This window comes from Halichoeres trimaculatus, unplaced genomic scaffold (genome assembly GCF_033239565.1).
Source record: "Halichoeres trimaculatus isolate MK-OKI-2021-1 unplaced genomic scaffold, fHalTri1.1 fHalTri1_scaffold_10, whole genome shotgun sequence".
Classification (NCBI taxonomy): domain Eukaryota; kingdom Metazoa; phylum Chordata; class Actinopteri; order Labriformes; family Labridae; genus Halichoeres; species Halichoeres trimaculatus.
Genome location: NW_027437187.1, coordinates 33842353 through 33864042, shown reverse-complemented (window position 1 = coordinate 33864042; position 21690 = coordinate 33842353). Strand labels below are relative to the sequence as shown.

Here is a 21690-nt window from a genome sequence, read left to right as displayed (position 1 = left end):
AGTTATCAAAAAGTGTTTTGAGGGACTCACCTCCAGCCATGGCTGTTTTCCCTTCGGATGAAACCGTCACAGATGTGGTCGCTATCACAAACTGCACTCCTGTTGTGAGAACATGAACCTTAGGCTTTAAAACAGAAAATATATGTAGAGAAAGTGAAGAAATATCTTATTGAAGCGGCAGAGACGAACCTTTGTCCATGACCGGGTAGTAGAAGAAGCTTCCAGGAGTGTTTTCCACGGCCAGGCGGTACCACAGAGGGAAGTGATCCATGGTGAAGAGGTTGTCTTTGTCAGACGGAGTCAGGAACTTCCTGATGAGAGGATGTCAACATTTAGACGTTATTTCATGATAATATCGCACTGATAAAAAAGTTGAAAAGTCTGGATGTGTTTTCTGACATCTTCCTCTGGCTCTTTCTGTTTCTTTACTTCCTCTCAGCTGAGTCAGCCTCTCAGAAAGTCTTTCTCTGTAAACTCCTCTGAGACTAACTGTGAGCAGAACATCTCAGCATGAACGCAGCAGGGTCCAAGTCTTACTTCGCAACTCGTGACTCCACTCCAGCATATCTGATGATCCTCATCAGGCCGGCCCGGGTACCGAGGAAGGCTGTTTCGATGCCCGGCTCCACCCTGCACAAAAACATTGTGTGTGGTTGGTGTTTCATTTATCAGGTGTAAAGTTTAAATTCACAAATTATCTGGAGTCTCACCTGTCGTTTAGCATCAGAGCGTTCCAGTAAGCTTCCAGAGGAGCTGTAACCACAGCATCGAACAACGTCTGCTGCAGCAACACCTCATCACCTGGACATCAAACAGCTTTGATCACTTACAGGTAACTTATAGGCAACGTTTTTTTGGATGAGATTCCCAACAACAACATTTTTATATTTTAAACTAGAATGACACTCAGAGAGCGCAGACCTCCACCAAGCATATTGTGATTGTCACCAACACTTTAGTCTTACTTTAATGTTATACTCCCTTTCAGCAGACTGTCTGCTACTATTTGGTGTTAGTTGCAGGTTTGTACCATAATTTGTTTCCTGACAATGTTGAAAATTATGATGACCCAGTACATATTTTATATTCTGGATCTTAGTATCCAGACTATTGTCAGGATCTGGATCTTACTTTTACATCTGTTAGAAATTATGGTGACCTTGTCTTGTATTATTTTGCAAAGCAATCTGACCATTTATGGTGGACTTATATACACATATGGTGAAACCAGCCCTATCTCACACTGATAAAGAATCCTTTAAAGAAATCCTGGATCCAGACGGTGATCTGGATCACCTCCACAATTCAATCACTTCTTCTCTATCCTACTTTGAAGATTTGCTGAACATTTCATCAAGATCCGTTTGTTACTTTTTGATTTGTGTTCTTCACAGACAAACAGACAAACTCTCCCAAAAACACAGCTTCCATGGCGGAGGTAATAATTTCTGAGAATTAGACTGTGTTTATTGACTTTGCGCAATTTGAATATATTGGAAATTGCTTCACTGTAAGTGCATGATCAGGTAATAAAATGTATTAAACTTGCATTTGAAATTGCATGCTTAAAAGTAAAATATGCATTGAACACAACACAAAGTATAAATGCAATACATCATGGTAGAAAATCTACATCAAAAGATAAAAAAGGGTGTTACATAGTGAATATTTTCTATTGTCTGCTAAAGATATATATATTGCAGAATGTGGATAACGCAATTAAATGAATATTTCATTAAAAGTTGATGTATATTGCAAAAAATAATCATTACATGGTGGATAATGAATTACACAAGTAACAATGAATAATGTGAGACAATTACAGTATCGAGGGATTATCAGTCTTCGTCATCATAAAGATAGGCACACATCTTGACTGCAGAAGCAGCGTTTAGCTTCATTCATTTAGATGAGTTTGCGTTTTTTAAACACTAAACTTAACCTGTTATCAGCATAAAAATGTACGGCTGTTCTGTGGTCAGTTTTTAAAAACGATACTTTGCGAGAGAGACTATGTCTATCAAGTTTTGACCCTCACAGAGCAACCGGTGTTTTGGAGTTAATAGGGACCATGCTAACTGGTGACTCTCAGCCGACAGTATCAGTGAGTAACAGCCGAGAGTCACCAGTTAACAGGGTCACACTTTACACTGGAACACCAGCGCAGCTGTGGGTAAATAATTAACTCTGGACGTAGTTTTCTGGTTGTTTTATAATGAACCTGGTCTCAGACTCAGCAGTCTGTGTGCTCTTTTTGGTCCGAGAGGGTTTCTGATTATTGACACATGTTTACATCCTGGTCTGTCATAGTCTGGCAAGTGTCCACCGATAATGTAGTCATCAGTTGTGTGTTTAAACTGCTCTCTGGGTACATGCTGTATTTCTCTGCTGAAAACGTCTGTCCTCCTAATATCTGTCCACTTGCTGATCTCTTCTGTCCTCTCACTGCTATTTCACAAACCTGGGAGCCGTTTACCTTCCATAAAAGTGCTGATATTACGTTTAAAAATGTGTTATTTGGTGGTTAACTCTTCCACGTCAGTTGACAAACCATTATTCTCCGCAGTGCTCCTGCACCCAAGTTGTGCGCGCATTCGACGTTGTTGATAAACAAATAATCTCTTATAGAGTTAATATAGTAGGCTATTTTTAACAGTGTATTATGGTAGGTAATATGTAGAGCAAAAAAGATTCAGATTAGATCAGTTATTCTGCAAAGTTTAATCTTAACAATGCTGAATTATAAAAAATATTACTGAGAAATATTATGGTTTACCTGAAATGTGACAGGAACTGAAAATATGGATAATACAGTCAAATCTTTGTGTCAAATCATAATGTTTACTAATGAAATTCTACCAAAACACATGTATTTATTTTATATGCATAAAGAATAATCCATTTTCAATTAATTTCTCCTTTAAAAAGAAAAAACTTACACTCCAGGTCCGGTTCCTTCCCCAGCAGGTAGCGGATGGCGGCCTGAAGCTGAGAGTATTTCCGGTGAGCAGGGTCGATGTCTGTCTCACAGTAGGTCCTGAAAGAAAGAGTGAAGATTAAAATGATTAATCTGAGAGGGATTCTGTTAAAAAAAGGACCAGGTTCAAAAAAAGGATGAATATTCCTTTAACAAAGAGTTAGTTGTTCTGGACGTACCACTCAGAGGCGATGCTGAGGTCTGGGGAGGTGAGATCGTGCAGACCTGTAGGAAGAGAAAAACAGATCAGACACACCTCACACAGTTTTTATTTATTTGGATAGATTATAGATTATGGGATTAAGGGAAATCTGACCTTCCTCCACAGACACATTCCCCATAAACATCAGCCTCCCGTGACCTTTTGTCAGCACCATGCCAAAGCTGCAGACACACAGGAGGAGAGGACAGTGAGGGATACTTTATAACAACATAGAAGGAAATGCTGCCCTCTTGTGGTTAAATCACGCAGGTACAACTGAGTCCATTAGCAGAGTTTGTGAACAGTTTTTTTCTTCACATCCAACTGATCCACATGACACTGGATTATTTAAAGTGACACTAGGCCCCTGTCCTGACTACAACTACAACCAGATGTGTGTGTGAGTGTGTGGGCACAACGATCTCAGTTTCAAAGTGTGTATGATCAGAAAATCAGATTTACCTGAACGGTGTCTCATCGATGTTTGTGTAGAAGTAATCATTGATGAGGTACAGCGGTCGTTTCTGCAGAAGGAAACGAGAGCGGGTTATTATCTGATCTGTCAGTCACTCTTTGCTCAAATCGAGCAGCTGCAGCTGTCCCCTCCACAGTTTAAACAATCTTCTTCTTCTTCGTCTTTTCAGGGAAGCATTACTGCCCTCTATTGAGCAGAAGGTCAACTACAGGTTGTCTTGATACAGAGGAATGACATTTCTACAATCTGTACTGTAGAAATTAAACCAGATTAACAGACGTGTTAATGCAAAGCCAGTGCTGATGTTTAAATACAGCAGCCAAGAACAACTTAAAGAAGGGGTATTCTGTTTTCAATAACAATGCTGGATGTTCAGACCAAATGTGTGCAGATTTTCAAACCTCTATTCATTAATGTGTCTGACTGGAAACTGATCAAAACACTCAATTATAAAAATAGGACAACATCTTCACCAAACTTCCTGAAATGATAAAGTCATCGCAGAAAGATCTCATAACTGGTTCAGGACACATTGGAGGGGCCTTAAACACCAATGTCCGATAGGGAGTGAAATTACTGATCCGGCAATATATGGTGATGCTTTGACCTGTGATAAAGTATCAAAATTTCTACTCTAAATATAACAATTTTTGTTAAATTAAAAATTCATATTCTAGATGAGTTTGAAGTACAATACGTCTTCCACACCTCCACTGCAGTAGATGGCGCTGAAGAGCTACTCTGCTGTATGCTGCTCATAAACTGTATAATAAATATAATCTCAAAGTATTTTCAAAATATTTTATTTCTAAACTTGATGATGTGGGTTTTGATGCCATAAACATCAATGTTTTCTCCCTGTACTTAAGTCAGTTAGTTTAAAATCGTTTTAAGTTTAATTTTTACAGTGTAGTACAGTATTTCCCAAACTTTTTTTCAGGTGACCCCTCATTTTCTGGGAAACAAGCCACAGCGACCCAATCCAAAATATGTCCAATCTGTAAATCAACTGACAGGATTACTGTGCAAAGATAGAAAAAGGTTCTTCAATCATGTTTCTGCATCATCTCACATCTTTTGTAGCAGCTAACAGGCCTAACATATAAGACAAATGCATTACAGCTTTGTTAGGCTTACACTCTGAAAATAATTACATTTTTATGTTACGGGTAAGCCTGCTTGCTTTTTAGGATTGTATCCCAATCATGTGATATTCAAGAAAGGATATTAAGATGTGATGTTCATCCAGAATAAAGGTAACAGCATCCGTCCATGCCTCTTTTTTAGTCTGACGTGTAACAAGCTGCAACAAGCTGTAACTGTCCCATTTCTGCAGCTGGTTCCCGTCCAAGATCCAGCGGTGACTTTGGACTTTCAAACTCAAAGGAGGTTTTGAATCTGACTTCAAATCTTTATTTTGGAAACTAACGATCTAAGTAATCAATGGGTCAGCTCTTTCATATGTGTGATGGTGACACAGTGACAGCGTTTTCCTCTGAGTGCTGTAAAACAGTAGGAAACATACGGTGGTTTGGCTTTGGTTGTTTGAGTAGCGCCAGCTCATGGCTTCAGACTTTAGAAACATGTTTCCAGTTACAGTGAACATTGTGGTGATGACCCTTCACAATGAAAACATAACCAGCTAAGACAGTTTGAGGAGCCAATCATCAGAAAACAAATCAGTGAGGGGAGACTTCTTATGGTTAAGGAAAGCATGAATTTCGTGTAAACATTTTAAAAAATAATTTGGCAACCCATAAAAAATCTTTGAGGACCCAGACCTTGGGAATGACTGGTGTAGCAGACTGATAAAATAATAACCATAGTCATGTTTTGTGCAATATTAAATTTTTATGAGTAACATTGGTTACACAGAGTGACATTTATCAGTTTCACTAACTGACCACGTCTTTCAACCAATGATTTTTTGCAACATTAGTTTAATGTTACAGTAGTTTAAGTGACAAACTGGATGCACTTTAAGTTAAGTGTGAAACACTGCATCTGACTTTCATTATATCAAACACAATAAAATAGAAAAGCTGTTTTCAATCAAATTGTTAACCATGTAGAATGCAGCTAAACATAGTGTTTCAGACAGAGGCTGAAATAAGTCTTCTAAAACACCAGAGAGAGAATAAAGTGGATTTTCTTTCACCTTTAAATCATGTAAAGCTACTACAGGGGTAGTAGACAGAATAAAGACTGAAAAAAACAAAAGACCCCCTCTTTAAATTCTTCAAAACAAACTTCTTTCAGTCATAAATGTCTGATTCCTCACCCCTTTGTCCACAGACGCTCTGACGTTCAGGCTGCTTTTACCCGTCTCCCCCTTCACCATCGCTGTTCTCAGCTAGAATACACAAAAAGAAGCAAAAAAACACTTTAAACACACAGTTGATCATGTCTTAAAAGCTCTCCTCTTTCAGACTGAAAATGTAATCAAACCTTGATTTCCAAAGAGTGTAAGACTTGACCAGAACCAAGCCTACATCTTGTTTTATTATGTGTGTTTGTAGGAGTGCTTGGGAGTGTGTAGTTACCAACTCCTCGGTGTCCTCCCACTCCACCTCAGACAGATCGACGCTGTTGTAGTTTGGCTTCGGCTTCAGTTTCTTTCCGTCTTTATACTGCAGGACAGAGGACACACTGTAACTGAGTGTGTGTGAGTGTGTGTGAGTAGTGAAACACTGTATATCTGTCCTCATTAATACTTAAAACCACTTTCTCTCAACACAACCTTTTAACCAGCAGCACTTCATCTCTGACTTTAAACAGAGGTGTAGAGGATCCAAGCTGCTGCTGCAGAACGAGGAGGGGAAACTCACCAGAGGTCTGAGGTCGGGGTGGGCCAGGATGTAGCCGTTGTTGGTGATGAGGAAGGCGTAGCCATGAGCTCCGAGCTGATGGTGAGGAAGAAAGAGAAGCATCAGAAATACAACGTTAAAATCTGTCTCATGAGTTAGTCCTGGTCACATATCGGAGTTAAGAGCAAAATGTAGCCGCAGCAAAAATGATTCAGAGCTGCACTTTTTTTAACATCCAGCAGGAGGAGACTCCACTGCTTTAACAGAAATTTAAATAAGCATACAGGTAAATTGGGCTTCTTCTTCTTCTTCCTCCTATTCTTCTTCGCAGACTAACTTGGGAGATTGTGTGTTGCTACAACTTTTACTTTATTATGAGATATTAATTTATAAAATGAGAAGTTTATTAGTTATTTTATTTAAATTTTATTATCATTACTATTTGTATTTAATTTTATGAATCTAATTTTCATGTTGAATTATTTGAATTGTATTTTTTTATATTATTATTATTATTATTTAATTTTATGAATCTAATTTTCATGTAAAATTATTTTAATTGTATTGTTTTATTATCATTATTATTATTATTATTATTATTGTTATTATTATTATTTCCATTTAATTTTGTTGATTTAATTTTCACGTTTAATCATTTTTATTATTATTATTATTATTATTATTATTATTATTATTATTATTATTATTATTATTATTATTTTCTTGATTTAATTCAAATGTTTAATTTTTGTTTATTTTTATTAGTTTATTATCGTTTTTGGTGCTGCTGCCCTTGCGAACTGCACCCAGATAAGGAAAATGAAACGAAACAAAGATTATTCGTCTGTATGCTGCAGCACCTGGGTAATGCTTTTCATTCTTCATGCTTTTAATGTGTTTCAATGACAATAAATAAGTGTTTTTAGGCGATTAAAAAAATCAATCTAAATAATTACAGGATTTGTGATTAATTTATCTAATAAATCCCATTTTAATCCCATATCTGCTTAAGGTCCACAAATGAAGAAGCTGAATTCTAGGAAATTACAAAATTGAAGTGCATGGCTACTAAAATGAATACACAAAGAGGAGAAGATTTGTAAATCCGCATTTTAAACTGGCCACAATGGAAATGTCTGTGTTCGCTGCCATTGGCATCCATAGACATCAATTAATTTGCAACCATTTACTGCGTCTACAGATATAAGTTATGTTTTTCAGGGGGAGGCGAGATCTGGCGGAGCTTGTCAATCAAAAATCCAGCTCGTAAACCGCTCAGCATGGATATGAGGAGAACATGAGAGAGGACAGAGACACAGAGAGACGCTGCAAGTCAGAAAAGTTCAGGCAGCTCATGCTCCAACTGAGGATGTGTTGCGGTAGTTCAGAGAGAAAGAGCGGCACCATCGTGAGAAAAGATGACGGAGATCATGGAGAGGATCAGAGGATGGAGGGCCGAGATGAAGGCAATTAAAAAAAGTGTTTTGCCATTTTTTTGGATCAAAACAGGAAGAGAGACATGTCAGAAGAGAGTCCACTCTTCTTAGGTAGTTTTGGTTTTTACATAGTGTTTGGGTCTTTTTTCTTCATGAGGCTTTAACTTTGAAAAACTGCCTCTCAGACTTCTGGTTTACACCACTCAGGCTTGGGATGATTGTGATTTGTTGTTCTGTCTGTGCATCTACAGATTCCTACACAGTTAATTGAGCCTGAACTCACCATGTATCTGGGCGCCAGCTTCATCACCTCCATCAGCGGGATGTCTGAGCCGACCACTCCCAGCAGGATCCCGTGGGAGAGCTGAAGAGAAATATACAATATAATCTCCATAACATGAGAAACAAAAGATTTAAAAAACTATAATCCATCAAATCAGTTTCATGTCATTCACCACTGACCGTCTCTTTCTTCTTACTGAAGACCGGCATGGCCACTGAGGTCATCAGCAGCAGACTCTGAGCTTTGGTGGCGAATAACTGAAACACACACACACCGATGAAGCAGGATTACTTAAAAGATGGATGACACAAAGAAATAACTTCTCAAAACACACCCATGGAAAGAAATGATGGATTATTTAAGCTAATTCTGTACACAGCCTTCTTTACCTCTTTGGTGTTAGGTAGCTGCCAATGTGATGGAGGAAAAGGCCCAGAGGATCATGGGAGAATGAGTATAAACACAGAGAAGAAGCAGACAGATAGAGGAAGGTGAAGTGGTGATGATGATGGTTTTTAGTGAACAGAATGAGGACTTTAAGGATAAAGAGTGGCGTGAAAAATGAAGGAAGATGTTGAATCCACTCTGATTGGTCGGCTCAGCTCACCACAGTGTCCATGTAGGCCTCTGTCCAGATGATGTCGTGGTCGTGGTTGATGACCATGGGCCGACTGAGCACGTGCAGGTACTCCATGACGTTCTCCTGGACGTCGGCCAGGGTGGAGATGTGTGTGTAGTAACCTGAGGACACAGAGACAGCTGCTGATGTCATCGATCGACTCACTGATGTCACACTGAGTAGGGAGCTGTGCCAGTTTGCGTTGACAACAATCACAACCTTTGGTGGTTTATCCTCAGGTAGGTTGACAGAAAAATGTTCTTCCATCACCAAACTCCACGGATACTGTGTCATCGTTCTTTACAAACTATCAGTGGGTCTTTATTATGGGGCGCTGATTGTAAAGTTACACACACTACAAGTAACAACATTTCTCCACATTTAGCCGTAAAACATCACTTTTTATGTAGATTTGAAAAAAAAAATACTTGCAACAATACATCCATCAAATATTATATATACAAATTAAATGTTTTATCAAATAGGTTGAATGTTATATCTAAAAGTAAAATGTTATTTATAAATATAAAAGTTCCTAAATCTTGAGGTACGATTTCTAAATATTTAGCTAATAGGCTAATTTACACTCCCGCCCACCTGAAACACCAAATTAAGAGCTCGAGGAAGCTATCCAGCCAAGCAAGATTTTGAGAATGTAAAACACAGTCGGCAAAGGGGACATTTATATGACAACAGTTCTAGGCCGAAACGCAAAAGCATTGTTGCGTTTTGGCCTGGAGTTTACACGGAAACAGCATTTTAGCCGAACTAAAACGTAAACTTTGAAAAACAGCCTCCAGAGTGGAATTTTTATGCCAGCAGAAAATGCTGCCGCCACCGTTGCCGTGTCAACAGAAAACCGGCGTTTCAGTCGAAATGCTGCTTCGCGCGTGCGCATACAACAGGACAGTGGTTGTTATGGTTGTCATAGGCTACCGTGTTGTGCTTGTGCTGCTCAATCTGCTGAATCTGTGTCTGTGTTTCAACAAAATGAGCATCTGTTGCTCCACTTTTGCTCTTAGCATTCACCAATACACCAGGGGTGTGTCTCAAAGCGATAAATTTCCATCCTTCCTTCCTCCACTTGTGTCGTTCACTTGCGTCTTAGTCCCTCCCACCAGAGAGACGTGAGGAAATGAAGAGAAGAGAGAGGATGGAGGAGATTCGTTTTTAGAGCAACGGGACGTTCTCTCCTTCGGAGCGTCACATGAAGCGATGACGGCGTCAGCTGATCACCTCTGGATCATCTGTCAGTCTGCTCTAACAGCTGTTTGTGTGTCTGCACATGTGCGCTGTAATAACCTCACGATTTAGAAATCTTGACTAAATATTAAGAAATCATTATGAAATACTTAGAAATCATTGTGAAGTATTTAGAATTTTTAGCTAAATATTTAGTGTTAGCTAAAAACTCCTGCAGATACATGTTCACACAGCTCTCACCTTTGTTGTTGCAGGCGATCCACTTTGTGTTCTGAGCAAAGGTCATCTCTCTGCCAATCAGGTAGGTGAAGACTCGCACCTGAACATGGAGACATGAATACTCACGTCTAGATGTGTTCAGTGATAGGTATTATATCACACAGTTTTCATCTAGAGAGTAACACTTCTTCTATAGAGTGGGAGCTATTTGTCCACACCAATCTTAAATGAAAGTTGTGAATTTCTGAACAGTTCTGTAGATGATGAGACTGAAAAGTTATCTTGAGAACAACTTGTTGACGTTAGTCCTTTATCGTTCTCTGTACGATAAAAATGCTTAAAGACAGAAGTGCTGAGATAATATGAGTCTCATCAGTCGCTCTCACCCTGCGCTCAGGCCAGTTGAACTCCTGAAAGACCGACTCAAAGTCCTCCATGGCCCCGTCTGTGATCAGCATGATGGCCTGGTTACACATACTGCCCTGACCGTTCGCCCTCGCCTGCACACACACACACACACGCACACACACATAAATACATAAATACACACAAATAACAATTCTCAGCAGAAGTTACACTTCATCACACTTTTCTCTTCTATCATTGGCAGATTTTTTTTAACACGTTCCAAGCCATTAAGATCTTATTTTTGTCTTTAAACAACTTGAAATAAGACATTTTTCTGGACTAATCAGGTGAATGTGGCTCATATTGAGTCTAATGAGACATTTTTCACTGAAAATAAGACAAAAACACTTGATAAGAAAAGTATTAATTGCTAATTTGAATGAAACATTCTTCAGTTATTAATGAAAAAAAACAGAAAAAACTAAAATACAAGCAAGCTTTTATGTATTAGTTTGGTGAAAACTGTCTTTTTAGACTTGATATGAGCCACATTCACCTGGCAAGTACAGAAAATGTCAAACTCTAAGATATTAAAAGACATAAATGATGCCTGGGTCCCTATTAAAGAGTGAACAAACATCTGCCTGGTGTTATATATCACACATCATATAGAGGGATTGTCAGTCTGCTCTCCTCAAAATGTTTTTAAAAAAAATTAACGACCTGCTGATTGCTTCAGATGCTAGAAAATCTTCTGTTTTGGTTCCTTTAGATTTGAGTGCTGCCTATGATACTGATGACCATTCAATTTTACTGGAACGACTAAAACACTTGGTTGGCATGTCTGGTTCAGTTTTAGATTGGTTTTATTCTCATTTATATGATATATAAGATAGGTCTTTTAGTGTGCGAACTGTCACGGTCATTGCGTGCAAAGTTGACCTGTGGAGTTCCCCAGGGGACTGTTCTCGGACCACTCCTCTTCTCTCTTTATATGTTACCCCTGAGTCATAGCACCCGCAGTCATAACGTTAGCTTTCACCTTTATGCAGATGATACACAACTATATCTGTGTTTGACCCCCATGATTTTAACCCTTTAAACACACTGAGGAACTGCATCTGAGACGTATTTAGTTTAAAAATCTGTTTTTTGGGGGATTAACTCCTCCACGTCGCAGTGCTTCTGCACCCCAGTTGCGCGCGCATTCGGCGTTGTTGATAAAACAATAATCCCTCTATATCAAAAAAAACTTGACCAGCCAATTTGCTTACCCCAACGGCAGATTCAAGCAATTCAGGTGACATTTTTGTCTTTGAACATCTTGGAAAACACATTTTTCTGGATTTGTCAGGTAAATATGTTTCATATTTAGTCTTGTAAGACAATTTTTTACCAAAAATATGACGTAAACTCTTGCTTTGATTTCAGTTTTTGCAGTATATACAGTCTAGAACAGACAGTTTCAGGAGGTTAAAAGGTCAAAGTCTCTGACCACATTGGCAGATGTCTGACAATGATAACTCTCTCAGAATAATACCAATTTATCTGCTCTTCCACAACAAATAACATCTTATGATGAGCCCATGTGTTGTGAGGTTGGACTGTGTTCTGCCTGCTTTTGCTCTCCGTACAGACTGTATGAACTGCGGACATTAAAGCCTGCTGACTCCTGATTTCTCAACACAACTGGAACACTCCTCCAGTCTGTTTAGTTAGAGATTATTAGCAAAACAAACCTCATTGAGGATTTTGAAGGACTCCTTCATGGCGTTCTTGATCTTTGCTTCTCCTTTGACGTGTAACTCGTCCACCAGCAGCTTGAAGTGCTGAGAAAGAAGAAGAGGGAGATTCATTTTTATTTGTTTAAGACGTTTTCCCTCAAAAAATGTTGATATGAGTTACGCTTAATGTTAAAACTCAAAAACACTTTTGTATAAATCTGCAGGTCTTAAAGGTCTGTCATTTAACGTAATCACTTTCACTCCAACCTCCCGTTAATCCAACAAAGTTCGAATTCAGCACAAAACCACCAAGACAGCCTGCAGTCTGTGACATCACAGCAGGAAGTAGGCCAGCAGGTTGATCTGCTGATGAGGTATCAGGGGGTTTCCTGAGTGTGTGCGTGAGTTTGTGCGCTCGTGTCTGCTGGCTGCTAATTCTTCTCTTTAGCTCCTAAAGCCTCAGTGAAGCAGATAATGGTCTTACCTCCCGGTTGTCCAAGTCGGCCTGGACCAGAGTCCCTTTGAAGCACGGCTCCACGTAGCGGACGTAGTCTGTGTACTGCAGACAGGGACACAGAGAAGATACTGGATCAGATCCAAGAGCAGCAGAGACACACGTATCTTTAACTTTACATCTTTTTATATCTCTCATTAAAGCATAACACAGATTTTATATTGATGTGCAGAGTTTTTTTCTTTAAAAAGCAACACAGCTGAGAAGAAACACCTGGATTCTCACAAATTTATATCTTACAGCTCCTATACAGATTTTTATGTTTGTAAAACTGACTTAAATGGACAATAAAATCTCTTTAATGTTTATAAAAGCAAAAAAGACCATCAACATAAACATCAAACATTTCTTCAAAGTCATCTCTAAGGTCTGAAACCACTGCACTGTAAACATGAACGAGATGAGTTTACATGAAAAATGCTTGTAAACCAGTTACCTTAAAAAAAACTAAGTAATGAAATATAAAACACAAGTTAATTTAACTAAACATCTTAAGTAGTTACAATTATTATGCAAAATCATTCTACTGAATGTCTTTGATCAAATAAACCTGATGCTTATTTTTTTAATTAAAATATTAAGTAATGTAAAAAAATGTTGCATATCACTGTAAAACATAAAAAGTTGACTGTACTCAAAACTGAAAGATGTGATATCAATAAATTTGCCTTGTGAATTAAATAAATGTAATTTAAAAAAATTGAAGCAGATCAGAACAACTAAATTAAATAACATTTTAAAGTACAGCTGGGTCTCATATCCACAGCGTTCCCTCCTCACTCATGGTTACAAACGCAGTCACAACAAAAATCAGCTCTAATTTCATAACTTTAGCAAACGTGAGTGAGGAGGGAAGGCAGTAGATATGAGACCCTGCTGTACATTGAAATATTGTTCTTCAGGGGGCACAGGTTGTCTGTGCACCACGGCACTGACTGGTGGTCTGTGCTCCATGGTACGGGGTCTTGTACCTATTGACTTTGCAGTGTACACCTAATGGTTAATATATTTATAAATGAAATGTTTGACTGGACAATCATTCTATTTAGACCAATTTTGAAAATGTAAAAAAATATATTTATTTATTTTAGATGCAGACAGCCGGTCTATACCACATAGAGCATAAACAGCTGGTCAATACCACAAGGAGCACAGACAGCCTGTGCCACTGCTGTACATATAGAAGTACAGCAGGGTCTCATTTCTACTGTGTCCCCTTCTCACTCACAGTTACAAAATGCAGTTAGAAACTAATGATTTGATATTGTGCTTACTTTAACAGCAACAAAAGTTAAATCTACTCAGAAATCATCCGTTTCAACACTGAAAACTCAGACATTTGAGTAAATTGAACTTACTAACATGTTTTAACTTTTCAAAGTGTAATCCAATTGAGTAATTTTAACTTTGGGGTTTACAGTGTGGTGGGGGGTAGGTGTCAGACTGAAAATTGCTGATTCAGCAGTAAAGATTCTTTAAAGGTTTATTCTTAAAAGGTTTAGATGGAGCAGAGTGAGATTTCTTGTCAGAGAAAAGTTATTGCACATTTAAGTTCATTTTTTTTCCACAAGGGGTGCCAAAATCAGCACAAACCAAAATCTTAGCTTTATGGACTTAAAAACTTAAAAATAGTGAAGAAAAAGTTCCACAGTGGGCTTTTTTTATACATTTAATAGTTTAATAAATATTTCAACTACTCTTACTGTCTTTAGATTTAAAGTATATTTAGAAACCTTTAGACCAGGGGTAGGCAACCTAGGGCACGGGGGCCACAGCTGGCATGAGAGGCTATTATATTGGCCCACAAAGAATCCATCAATCAATCAATCAATCAATGTTTATTTCTAGAGCCCCTCACAGAATAATTAATTTAAAACACAACATTACAATTGCATGAATGTGTCCTGCAAGTGCGTCAGTGCAAATCTCTTGGGAGGGTCAGTCTGCTAGCTCACAGTCGCATCCATCTTTTTATCTGGTTAAATAAAGGTTAAATGAAATTAAATACAATTAAGCTGTGTTATCAAGGCAATCAAACCAAGTTCCAGTCATTTCTCCAACACAGTTGGACAACGGAGCATGGATTTATTGCCAGAGATGGCCGCAGATCAAGCGATTTGCATCCTTTGCTGTGGAAGTTTGGTATGTTACATCATCAAGTGTGCGGCGTCTTTTTGAGACCGAACAGGAAAACAGTGTTAGCAAAGTTTGTGAGCAACACATACAAAACTTCCTGTACTGTTAGAAACCAGGTAACGGGAGGAAGTTATAGCATTTCTCAATGCATAGCTCAGCATGGAAAACCATAAAAGAAGACTTTCCTATTGACCGTCAATGATTTTATAAAAGAAATAAGTCTTGGCACTTTGGGCATGAGTGTATTTCAGGTCCATGGAAAGGGTTGCCTACTCCTGCTTTAGACTATTTGTGATATAGTTTGAGTTTAACTAAGAAACATATAGTCAGGGGGCCAAAACTGAAATAGCAACTTTGGAGGACACCTCTGGGTACAGGCTGACAACCTATCCAGTTTTAATATTTGACCCCTTTACATGTATTCTAGCCAGGCTATCAACTCAGAAAATGTTTTGTTTTTTTATCTTTTGTTTACTGTTTTTTTAAAGGTGGTAAAATCATTTTTTTTAAGTGCTTACTTTTTACTGTAAACCTACAGCAGTAATTTGGGGCATTTGATTAAATTAAATTAAATTAAATTAAATTAAATTAAATTAAATTAAATTAAATTAAATTAAATTAAATTAAATTTAATTTAATTCAATTATTTATGTGTAAAAATAATCTCATAAAATGATATTTTAAATGAGAAATCAATAAATACCAAGGGTTATTACACCAAGGTGGAGCCGTTCAGCCAGCTGTGATTTCGCATGAGAAAGCAGTCTATTGAAAATGATTTATTTATCTATTCCTATCTCAGTGATACAAGATATTTATTAAATGTAATAAAAAAAAACACAGTTTTAGGTTTTGAACTGGTTATGTCTAAAGGAAGACGCCTCCATTCCTCGATACAGAACAACAGTATGTTGTCTTGAGTTACTGTTTAAGGGCAGAAGTGGAAAACAGTCTCTTGAAGCATGCCTAATATTATTGAAAACATGGCCGTTACTGCTAAACAACAATTGATTATACAACGTATTATTTCTTTAAAAAAAAAAAAAAGCAGAAAAAACACTGTTAATACAAAAACTTTGTGTATCCACCTTGATTTAAATGTCAAAAAATGTAAAAATAAAGCCCAGAGTTCAGAAAACAGGAATAACCTCATATTCATAAAAATTTTACCCTTATAGAGTCGTGTTCCTTAATGTTTACCTGGCGTTAAAGGTTTAAAACTCTTACTCGACCACTGCTGTGGTGTAAAATCGTCCAGTCTTTAAAAAATGTGTGTAATTGTGTGTGTTTATGTGTGTAACTGTGGGTTATTCTCACAGCGATGACGTTGACAAAGTCGTTCTCTCCCAGCGTGTCCAGGATGGTGTTGATGGTGTGTTTGGCGATGGTCATCTTCAGCCCCTTCATGCTCCCACTGATGTCCACCATGATGATGATGTCTTTGGGGGATGTGGCAGCCTGGATGTACCTGAACACACCACAGGAGACACTCACTGAGAATTTTATTCATACATCAGAAATAGCTTATCCACCCTGGCAAAATTGGGGACATATTAGTTTGTTAGAAATCTTGGAGGAGTTCTTTGAGCTTTTGCTTCTTCACAAACCGCTCGTGTTACTCCACACTGCTCACAAGAACAATTTTATGACTCAGAGTCACATTTCCTGCCAGCAGATGCAGCTTTTCCACCTCAGCTGCGGTGATGCAGCATGCCGACGCGTTCGGGGACATATGCAGCTCTGTGGTATTATTAACAAATGCATGAACACACACATATGGTGCCATGTGGGCAGCAGTGACCCGGCTAAGGAGCAGCTTATCGTCTTTTGCAGAGGATCAGGACTCTGGCTGGCCGCTGCTCAGCTGACACACATCCAGCAGACAGACTGACACTGTTTTTGTTTGGTTTACTCCTGTTGGAGCGGGGAGAGACAGTCAGCCATGGCGCTGATCAAGCAAATACTGTACTGGGAGACTTTTTCAGTTTCAAACACCTCTGCATCAGCATTTTTTCTCTAATCTGGTTACCACTCGATCTGAACTCACCAGTTTCTGTTTCGGCAGTCAAAAGCTGCCACACCGTTTGCATCTGGAGTCCATTTGATACCTGTGAAAACATTTTATCAGTCATTAGAAAGCACAGGCAGTTTAACAAACATTTTTTGAAGCTGTATTTCAGTCATTTTTCTTTTGAGTAAAATAACAATGTAAACTAATTTTTAGTGACTTGGATCAGTAAAGTTTTGTGGGAGTGCAGGCCTCAAAATCTATCAACTGAAAAAATATTTCCCTCATTTATGACCTGATTTTCAATTTGAGAAGTGACCATGTGATCAGAACTGGCACCTCCAGACATGTTTGCAAAGTTTTACTGTAATTTTTTGGTTTTTATTAGAAATACAGATGTTGATTTGTTTCTGATAAGTCTCAGTTTCACTGTATATAAGTAGTAACACAGAGTCTTTATGCTGGCTATATGCATTTCTAGTAAGTCTCAGTTTCACTGTTTAATGCAAGGTGGACAGAGGCTTCACTCTGGCTCATTATTCACCTGTTTTCAGTGAGTCTCAGCTTTACTGTAAATAGGAAGTTTTGCAAGGGCTTCCCTTTGAATATTTTTAGTAAGTCTCAGGTTCACTTTTAAATGTAAGTTTTACAGAGCTGAATGATTGCCATATATCCATTTCTAGTGAATCTCACGCTTTTTCGTTTCACTGTTGAAAAAAAGTTACACGGAAGCTTGATGCTAGCTCTAAATTTGTTTCTGGTAAGTCTCAGTTTCACTGTAAATAATAATTAGTAACACAAAGGCTTTATGCTGGCTATGTGCGTTTCCAGTAAGTCTCAGTTTCACTGTTCAATGTTAGGTAGACAGAGGCTTCACTCTGGCTCATTATTCACCTGTTTTCAGTGAGTCTCAGCTTTACTGTAAATAGTAAGTTTTGCAAAGGCTTCCCTCTAAATCTTTTACAAGTAAGTCTCAGATTCACTTTTAAATGTAAGTTTCACAGAGCCAAATTGTTGCCATATATCTGTTTCTAGTGAGTCTCAAACTTTTTAGTTTCACTGCTAAAAGAAGGTTACAAAGAAACTTGATGCTAGCTATTAATTTGTTTCTGGTAAGTCTCAGTTTCACTGTAAATAATAATTAGTAACACAAAGGCTAATGCTGGCTATATGCGTTTCTAGTAAGTCTCAGTTTCACTGTTCAATGTAAGGTGGATGGAGGCTTCACTCTGGCTCATTATTCCCCTGTTTTCAGTGAGTCTCAGCTTTACTGTAAATAGGAAGTTTTGCAAAGGCTTTCCTCTAAATCTGTAACAAGTAAGTCTCAGTTTCACTTTTATATGAAAGTTTCACAGAGCCAAATGATTTCCATATATCTGTTTTTAGTGAGTCTCACATTTTTTAGTTTCACTGCTAAAAGAAAGTTACAAGGAAACTTGAATTTCTTCCTGGTAAGTCTCAGTTTCACTGTAAATAATAATTAGCTCAGAGACCTTACACTTGGGCGTTTTTTTTGTAAATTCTGTTTTCACTCTTTGGGAAAGGTAAATTAAACTTAATGATGGCTATAAACATTTTCCTGATGAGTCTCGGTTTCACTGTTAAGAATAAGTTACACAGAAACTTTATGCTGGCTGAATATCTGCTACTACTAAGTCTCAGTTTTACTGTCAAAAGTTAGTTGCACAGAGCCTTGTGAGTCCTGTTTATCTGTTTCTACCAAGTCTCAGCTTCATTGTGAAAAGTAATGAGCACAGAGGCTTCAGACTTTGACTGTTTTATGTAAGTCCTAGTTTCACTGTAAAATGTAAATTACACAGAAACTTGATGCTGGCTATAAATCTGTTCCTAATGAGTCTGATAAGTTTCACAGAGGCCTCATGATTACATGTCCTCTTGGGAGTCTTAGTTTCACTGTTCATTGTATTACTATTAAGGCTACAAACAGAAAGAAAAGCAACTCTCATACTACACAGTTTTCACATTTTTTGTTACATCTGAAAACATCACTCTGGCTTTCTTAAACAGTTTTAGCCTTAAAACAAAACAAACAGATTTTCTTTTAATTGATCAATCTAATTAATCTGAAACTCACCGGGATAGATTCTGAAGAAGCCGGTCGAGCTCCCAAAGAACTGCCATGTAAGCGTCGGATCCTTCTGGAAGTTACCGATGAAGACGTCATTTAACGCCTCAGAGTTGTAGATGGCATTGAGGATGTTTGGGTCTGCACAAACAAAACAGGGACATCCTAAGTCGTGCCTGAAGAATCAGTTTATACAGAGAAATCTGGATGTTTGGGTTGGATGACCTCTGACCTTTGTTGTAGACGTTGGTGGGGACCTGGATGTTGCTCTGCTGTGTGTTCACCAGCAGGTTGTTGAAGTGTTCGTTCTCCTCTAGAGGAAAATCTCCACCCAGCTCCACGGGGTTCCCGTCATCGTCTGCCGTGTTTATCAGCATGGCGTTGTAGTAATCAAACTAAACACAAGACAGGAAAAGGTGGATCCTTTCAAAATACGATGCTGATATTCACAGAAAAAGGTGACAAACAAATAGCAACAACAGCTTTTTTTTCTTTTTTCTTTTCTTTTTTTTTAAATTAAAGCTACATCAAGGAGTTTTCAGTAGTGATGAAACACTTTCACATTAATGTTAATGCTTTTTATGACCTTAAAAAAATTGAGAAATGTTTTCACAAGACAGCATCTAAAATAAAATTGGTGTTGTTGACCTATAATTCGAATGAAATAACGTCTTCTGAAAATATAGCCATCTGATTAAATTCATTCATTATGTATGTATTTTTTTTATTTAACTGATTAAATATGACTGCACAGAGTAAAGGCCATCCCTCCTTTGTTTTGTTGTGTTTCCCTGCGTAGCGTCTTGGCCGCGCTGTTGACCCAGTTCCCTCACCGGATCAGTGAAGTTTGATCTGATCTAATTTCAGGTGTCAGCTAAAGCTTTAAAACCTCAATCTGCTGCAGAGACCACAACAGACTGGCTGGCATTTACCTCTGATCCATAAAGAACCCACAGGCAGAGCGGGCTAATATGCTAACGCTAACATATTCATCATCTGAGCCATCTGACACCAAGTAACACTGAAGGGTCAACTCTTATGGGATGCTGTAGGTTTCTTCAGGGGAATGTGACAAGGAAGAGTCAGAAAAAGACTGGAACTGCCCTTTAGAAACATCAGGGTGTTAGTTTTGAGAAGGGAACAGGTGTTTTACCTCTAATGTTGCGTTGTACTCATGGTACAGATCGGCATCTTCTGCAGATTCTGCTAACCTCTAAACAAAGACAGAAAACAAAAAGTTATGGATACAACGGAATTAAAAACAGGAGTTTTTTTAAATGGAGGTTTTCTGTCTGATTGGGAAAATGTTGTAAAGATCTAGTGGCTGCAACAGCTGAGCAATCCTTAAATGAAATAAATCAAATTTGTTGAATTTAATGGCTCTGATGAGAGTGAAGCTTTCTAATTCTCACCTTCACGGACTTCATCTTGCTTCCCAACATCCGTTCAATCTCATCGGAGTAATCTTTCACCAAGTCGTCTCCGTTCAGCTCCACGATTTTAACGATCGGCTCCACGTCTTTAAGTTTCTGAGAATTAACAGAGAAAACATTTAATATTTTCATCTTTAAAAAAACGCGTTTTTGTCAATCCCAGAAGAGGAAACTTTCCAAGACTGTTGAAGTTTTGCTCTTTCAATTTGGGGTCATCGGTCAACCGTTTGTTTTCAGTGTGATTATCATTTTATAGAGAAATATAAAACCTAAACTAGTCTTCTTTTTTCTTTTACTGATTTTTCTTTGTTTTGGTTTAAGTTTTAAGCATTGGCAAATCAGGTATCAGAAGTCTATGTTGTTTACACACTACAAAAACTGAAATCTTATCAGTTGTTTTTGTCTCATTTTAAGTAAAACTTGTCTTGTTTTACCTGATATGAGCCACATTCACCTGACAAGTCAAGAAAAATGTCTTGTTTCAAGTTATTTAAAGACAAAATGCGGTCTGAATTGCTTGTAACAATTAAAAAAATCTGCTAATGGAACAAAGGAAAAGTTAATTTTATTAAAACATTATTCTAGTTTTAAGCACATTTTCGAGCATTTTGTTCTTGTTACATTGACAGATTTTCAGACCTCATTTTTTTCTCTAAATAACTTGAAGTAACACATTTTTCTGGACTGGTTAGGTAATTGTGGCTTATTAAGTCTAAAGAGGCATTTTTTTACTGAAAGTAAGACAAAACCACTTGATAAGATTACAGTTTTTCCAGTGCAGGAACAACAGAGGGATCATAATCCCTCGATACAGATCTTTATGACGACGTCATCATAAAGATACACACGCATCTTGACCACAGAAGCAGTGTTTAGCTCCATTCATTCAGACCAAGCGGCAACCTCCGGTCTGAGAATATGAGACAATGCTGAAGTGCTAAAATCTGCTGTTAGCAGAGTGTTCGCTTGAGGGTGGCTCCGGAAGTACAGGAAGTCACAAACACACCAAGACAAAAAAAAGCCCACTGTACGGGGAGTGAATTTTTTTCTAACGTGGCCGTTCAGAGGATATTAAGATCGCGAGCTCCCCTAATAAGAGGCACAGCTGAGGGTCACGTGACGGCTGGCGCCCTATAGCTGTAGGCAAAGCCCTTGCCACTACCAATATGGCCCCTATAGCCGATCTGCTTCATTTTCCGTTTCAGAAACAGACGGGTGAT

The 21690-nt window shown here is 38.1% G+C and overlaps 1 protein-coding gene across 1 annotated transcript in view; it reads right to left on the bottom strand.

Annotated features, from left to right (window-relative positions):
* LOC141796118 (voltage-dependent calcium channel subunit alpha-2/delta-4-like) overlaps positions 1-21690 on the bottom strand; it is an 81843-nt gene that overhangs the window by 46543 nt on the left and 13610 nt on the right. The window contains exons 3-27 of the mRNA XM_074677059.1: positions 20450-20566; positions 20191-20250; positions 19270-19432; positions 19047-19178; positions 16991-17051; positions 16261-16411; positions 12778-12852; positions 12309-12398; positions 10608-10721; positions 10243-10321; positions 8788-8921; positions 8570-8587; positions 8360-8437; positions 8181-8261; positions 6483-6557; positions 6198-6284; positions 5936-6007; positions 3642-3703; positions 3294-3361; positions 3157-3202; positions 2940-3037; positions 711-801; positions 538-630; positions 190-311; positions 31-99 (exon numbers count right to left, since the gene is read on the bottom strand). Coding sequence (XP_074533160.1) covers positions 31-99; positions 190-311; positions 538-630; positions 711-801; positions 2940-3037; positions 3157-3202; positions 3294-3361; positions 3642-3703; positions 5936-6007; positions 6198-6284; positions 6483-6557; positions 8181-8261; positions 8360-8437; positions 8570-8587; positions 8788-8921; positions 10243-10321; positions 10608-10721; positions 12309-12398; positions 12778-12852; positions 16261-16411; positions 16991-17051; positions 19047-19178; positions 19270-19432; positions 20191-20250; positions 20450-20566 — 2236 coding nt within the window. The remainder of the gene's footprint in view (positions 1-30; positions 100-189; positions 312-537; positions 631-710; positions 802-2939; positions 3038-3156; positions 3203-3293; positions 3362-3641; positions 3704-5935; positions 6008-6197; positions 6285-6482; positions 6558-8180; positions 8262-8359; positions 8438-8569; positions 8588-8787; positions 8922-10242; positions 10322-10607; positions 10722-12308; positions 12399-12777; positions 12853-16260; positions 16412-16990; positions 17052-19046; positions 19179-19269; positions 19433-20190; positions 20251-20449; positions 20567-21690) is intronic.